The sequence below is a fragment of the Haemorhous mexicanus genome, chromosome 1 (genome assembly GCF_027477595.1).
Source record: "Haemorhous mexicanus isolate bHaeMex1 chromosome 1, bHaeMex1.pri, whole genome shotgun sequence".
NCBI lineage: Eukaryota > Metazoa > Chordata > Aves > Passeriformes > Fringillidae > Haemorhous > Haemorhous mexicanus.
The window spans coordinates 54801580-54807579 of NC_082341.1; the positions used below are offsets into that span (position 1 = coordinate 54801580).

General features: G+C 38.4%; 1 protein-coding gene across 2 annotated transcripts in view; it reads left to right on the forward strand.

Annotated features, from left to right (window-relative positions):
• Window positions 1–5070, forward strand: part of SUGCT (succinyl-CoA:glutarate-CoA transferase) — a 313857-nt gene extending 308787 nt beyond the window's left edge. For both annotated transcript variants that reach the window (XM_059849784.1, XM_059849776.1), the window contains one exon: window positions 4316–5070. In XM_059849784.1, coding sequence (XP_059705767.1) covers window positions 4316–4479 — 164 coding nt within the window. In that variant the 3' untranslated portion in view covers window positions 4480–5070. The remainder of the gene's footprint in view (window positions 1–4315) is intronic.
• Window positions 5071–6000: the final 930 nt, after the last annotated feature.

Genomic DNA, 6000 nt, shown 5'->3' on the forward strand with positions numbered 1-6000 from the left:
TGCAATTTTCCAGCATGCTCTAGTTTGTAAGATTAATTTTCTTTGGGAAGCATGAAGCATTCTGTCTGTTGCACACAATGTCAGTTTTGGTTTTCTCTCTTTAGAGATTTTATTCTGTGTCTTTCAATATCACTGCAAAAACTCCCAGGGTTTGAGATTCATAATTTTTTATGTTAGCAAAAATTTGCACAAGCAAGTGAAAAGTCTATAGTTACTAAACCATTGAGGGTTTGCTGATTTCTCGGTGTAAAGAGCTCCCAGATACACACACCTGAAATATGACTGCTTTGTATCTTTTCTCTTAAGTAGAAATTGCATAATAGTTCTGTGGCTCTGTTGAATTTCTAGGCTAATAAATCCCTAAAGGGCATTTTTACTTTGAAATTATCGTCACAAGCATTTCAGCTGGCACAGAGATCATTCCTGTGGCTTGCACTACTGCCAGTTCTGCCTTCCTGCGGCTCCTACTCACTCCTAAGAGGAATTAATACAAATATTGCCCAGTGATGTCACCTTTCCCTTTAAAATGTACTGATTTCTCACTAAAGTTTTCCTCTGAAAATTGAACTCAGTGTGTTTGAAGTGAGTAGAATCAGAGGAACAAGTTAATAGAAAACTTATCCCTGATGTTTCTTAGCTTTCATATAATAGTGGGTGAAAGGGTCTGTGAGAGATCGATCCATCAGCAAGCCCCAGGGATCAGCTGTGGGATCAACTATTCTAAAATAAATCTCCTTTCTAAAGACTGAATCAATGCAAACTCCACAGCCTCCTCCCATGGCTTGTTTCAGCATTTTGCTACCTCTACCATTATAAAAGTTTATTTTTTTGTTTCATACCATTTCCTTTGTTGCAATTTAAGTCAAGTATTTCTCATCATGGACAGGAAAAAGGATTTCTTTCCCTCTTCCAGGAAGTTTGCATGGATTTTGGGGGATGTGGTTAGGGTTTATTTTAGTGGTAGTGGTGGGGTTTTTATACATTTTTTGAAAACAGCTTTAAAGTTTTTTTTCTCTAGCCTTTCTCTTTAGGTCCATGATCCCACTTGGTTCAATCTGTCATGTTTCCTGTGAAAATTTCAGTTGCTGTGTTGTGGAAGCTCTCAGGTGTTCCAGATGGCTCTGCAGTGGGGGTCCCACACCAGACACTGCTCCAGCTGTGACTTGCCAGCCCTAACTAGAGCAAAAATGTGTCCTGAAGGCATCTCTCTTGTTTGTACACCCTTGTATGATGCTTGCCTTTTTCGCAACAGCATGATGTTGTTGACTCATCCTCACTTTGTGATCTAGAATAACCCCTAACTATTCCTACTTTCCTGTTTGTCCCCTGCCCTGTATATTTATGTAATGAAACATAAATAATTCCCCTTGACAGTATTGAATTTTCACCCTCTTTTATCAGACCATTTCTCCAGTGTAGCCAGGTCATTGTAAAATGTGCTTCACAGGAAGTTTTAGCTTTTGAAGTCCTCAGAAAGCTGAGCAGGTAAGATCTGAGTTCCATCAGCCATCCAGGTAAAAATAAACTGATAAGTGCTTCATACTGAACAGATTCCTCTGGAGCTCACTTAAAATGTTTTGTTTTAGAGGATCCCAAGAAACAATTCTCTGAATATGATTTCCCTCTCAGTATTGCACCTTGGTTTTGATTTATCTAGACCTTGTTTCTTTAGTCAGTTTCTGGAAAATAGCAGAGAATTTTCTTTCTGAAAGTCAAATCTTGATTTGGTGTCCTACGGGTTAAAGAATGTGCTGGTCTTGTCTGGGGTGGAGGCAATTTTCTTTACAGTGGCTGATATGGGACTGTGTTTCAGATTTGTGCCGAATACAGGGTTGATAATATAGAGATTTTTAAAAATTGTTGAGCAAGGCTTTCACAAAGCCTTTCCTGCTTCTCATATTGTCACACTGGCAAGACTTGGGGCACATGGGAGATTGAGAGGAGACACAGCCGGGACAGGTGACCCCAGCTGACCAGAGGAACATTCCAGATTGTATGATATCAAGCTCCATATATAAAGTGGCATAAAGAAGGATAAAGGAGAGAACTTTTGGAGTTTTGGCATTTGTCTTCCCAAGTCACTATTACGTGGCCCTGCTCCCCTGGAGGTGGCTGAACAACTGCCTGCCTGTGGGAAGTAGAGAATTCTTGTTGTTTGTCTACAAGGCTTTTTCTTTCCCTTTTAAACTTTCTTTATCTCAACCTGTGAGTTTTCTACCTTTACCTGTTCTGATTGTCCCTCTGATCCCACTGGTGGGGGACTGAGCAAATGTCTGTGTGGGGCTTGGCTGCTGGCTGGAGTTAAACCATGACAGAGGGTCATCTCACCTGGCTTGATGTGTGGGTGGTAAAGCTCCCCATCTAGGGCACTTGTCTAGCCTTTCCTCTATGGAGAAACACAGGTGATTGCAATTCATCTGTACAGGTGTACTCATTTACCAGTGTCTTAGAAGACACTGTGTGTACTTTCATCTTCAGTATCTCCAAAGAGTGTCTAAGGAAGTAAATGTCTATATCTAGATTATTGATATCTAAATTTAGATGGGATGTATCTCACCTCCAACCCTTTTCCTGGTAGAAAGACAAGAGATCACACAAACTATTTGTTCTTAAGAGGTACATGCTGGCTATTACTCATTTGCTGAGTATTTTCATTGTGATTATTTTATCCAGTATTGAATGAAACTTGAAGTTAAATTATTTGGTCTGCAATTCCCCAATTGTAACTCCTTTCCTTTTTAAACTCAGAAACCATATGTAGAATCCTGGAATCATCATCTTTTCCTGGGTTGGAAAAGATCTGTAAGATCATCAAGTCCAACCATTAGTCCTTCCAGGAGCATACTTGTCAGAAATGTACCAAATCAGCTTGAAAAACAATGTTTTTCTAGGCACCTTTTGTCTTATTTTGTCTTTCCTGGAGGTGGGGGCTTTACTGTATTAAACATTTTATTACAGTTCATGAAGACAGGCAAAAAAAAAAATATAATGGTATGTTTTGGCATCCTGACTGACCTTTGCCAGCATCTCTCCTCAAATAAGTAGTAGCTTCATGTAGTAAATTTACCACTTAATGCTGTGGTTCACTTCCCTTGCTGGTCAATATTCTATTTCTTCAGAATATTGACCAGCAAGGAAAGTGAACCACAGCATTAATTAGTATTTGAAACGTTCTGGTTTTTGAAACGTTCTTTGTATTTCTTTGCATTTCAAAGCAAAGCTGTAGTTTCATAGACAAAGATATAATGAAATACAGCCTTTTTCGTAAATTCTTTTAATGATGTCATAAAAGCCATTGCTATTAATAAAGGAAACCTTTTGCCAATAGTATCAAATGTTTTTCAGTTTTGTATTAAAGAAGGGTTTTCAATTAGCAGTTAAGGAAACTATTGTCCTCTCTTTCTCCACGAGGCAGGTAATCTTTCATTGCATGTGCTGAGTGCATACCTCACTTCTGCTCCCAGCATAAATTTGTGGCTCATTCTCCTGAGTGTGATAGTAAGGGTATAGCTACTTGTCTTCAGGGACCTACACTGAAATCAGTTCACTACAGAGCACCACTAAACATGAGATCTGACTACCTGCAATTGAAGAAGACTTCTTATCATTGCCAGCTTCCAGATTTTCACTTTTGAAATTATTCCTGCCAGAGTAAATAAATATCGTTGATTTTCTTATATCTACTGCTGCTTGTATTTTTGATAAAATATGTAAACCAAACTGAGGAGTACCATGTCTATTCATGCTGTCAGTTGTGTCACTGCAGGATAATGGAGCACACTGCAGAGGTACTTGAGCTGCTGCCAGCTGTAGATGGTGCTGCCCATTGTCTGTGCACTGCTCTGACAACAGTAAAAGTGTGTTAACATGACATTGAATTGTGTCCTTGTGCTTGTGCTGCCTCGTATTGTAGAAATGTGGGGATTTCTGCATCGCATCCTGAGTGGGCTGGGCATTGCTGGTCAGGTAGCAGAGAGTGGAAGACTGGCAACATAATATGACCCAAAGCACCCTTATTTATATATATACATATACATATCACTGGAAAAAATGGGAAGATTTTCATAACATTTCATGACTATCCAGCAATTCTGAATTTGAGTGAAGTATTTAAAACTGGCTTATTGGTATATTATTGCAAACTAGAATCTTTTTTTAGTCTGTAATTTCAGAATATAACATTTCTATGGTAAGGACTGGGATTAAAACTGCTGTGAAAATGAGGTACTTTTCTTTAAACTAACAATTCAATATAAATATGGGTAGTAACTCTGGAAAATAATTTCCCTCCTATTTTTTTTTAATTTTTTTTCAGGACCAGGTGTCAGATACAGTGAATTTGCTATGTCACATCCAAAACCACCTCCACTTGTTGGACAACACACAGTGGAGATACTGAAGAGCGTTCTAGGGTATGAGGATGACGCTATAGAAGAACTGCTTTGCACTGGTGCTGTGGCTCAGCATGAGGTCAGATAAGGAACATTAGCTACATTCCTTCACACTGAGTTCACATTACTTTGTCCTCTCTTTGCTCCCTTCAGTTTCCCTAATGGGACTCAAAGAGAAGACATAATTTAATTCCTAATTTTCTTCCACGTGTGTTTGTATGATTTTAACACTGATGTATCAAATAAACAATCTCATGCTGTCTGAGTGAAAGATTTTCTTGGGGGGTTGGGAATAAATGTAATTATACAGTCCTGTGTGACTGCTCATTCTCTCTACTTCACATGGAAAATGGAATCCTTATCATAATTGCAGTAATTGCCTAAACATTTGTCCCCAGAAAGACATGATGTTAGTGAAAAGAAGCAGAAGCTTTAAAACCTTTATACTAGACTCTCCACTCACAGAAAGCTGCTTTGTGTCTTAATAGAAAGTAATTTATTTACAAATTGGTAGTTGATCTGATTGATCTTGAACAGAATTATCCATCCTGAAAACTTTGTTCATCTCAATTTTAGATCAAGAGTAGAGTAACCATTGCAAATTTTACCTCTATTTGATGGAATTCCAAATTACTAATATGGAATTATATTACATTGCACAGTCATGACAATCTCAACATGTTAGCAGAAAGAAGCTGAAATTGACAGTTCTTCAGTTGTCAAAAATACCTGTTACAAGACCAGCTGAGAGACAAACTGTGGCTGAATAGTCTTCTGTAATTTTATTCAGAAAGGTTCAGTGTACTCTTCATTAAACAATGGTTCACAGAAAACCACATGCTGAATGTTGAATACCAAAACTTGCCTGTTGGTTCTGTGGGTAGGTACTGATCCCTATCTATGACTCTACTTACCATCCAAATCACCTTAATCATTGAGAAAGCACAGGTTGAAATCTATACCAAATTTTTGACTCAGCCCAACCTCCATGATTAAAGCCTGGTGAGAGTTGACAGATCTTCCTCAAATTTCAGAATACCATATCCTTCAGTAGGGTCGCTCTTGAGAGAAAGGCACCATGTAGTGGAAGAGGTTGGAAGAATTTGATCCATGAGAAATAGTAAAGAAAAGATTAAAGGAGAGCCCTTTCTTCTCTGTAAACCAATTTGGCAGTTCTTTACTTTCAGAAGACATCCCAGGCTCCTCTGTGACAGTATATAATTTGTAGCTAAAGTAAACTCAGCGTATGGGAAGGGTTTAACCTTTGTTGTGTGCACATAGGGAGCGAGGCAAAGCCTTTCTATTCCTAGAACGGAATAAAACTAAAATCGAGACTCAACACAAAATATCTGTGGTTCTCTCTAAGTATCAGAAACAGGCCTGGCATTATAACTAGCTTGTCACTTTGTTTCCACTCTAACAAACAAGATCCTCTGTGTTACATTTGAACTTAACAACTCTGCAGTACCTTCTGGAGGAAGAAAAGAGGTTATTACATAATCAAATTGCAGTGGAACCCCACTGTGGTTACTTATTTTTGAAGCCCAGTGTTTTGGTTCTTTTGTTTGCTTGTTTTCTCTGGTTTTTGTGTTCTTCTAATTTTTTTTTT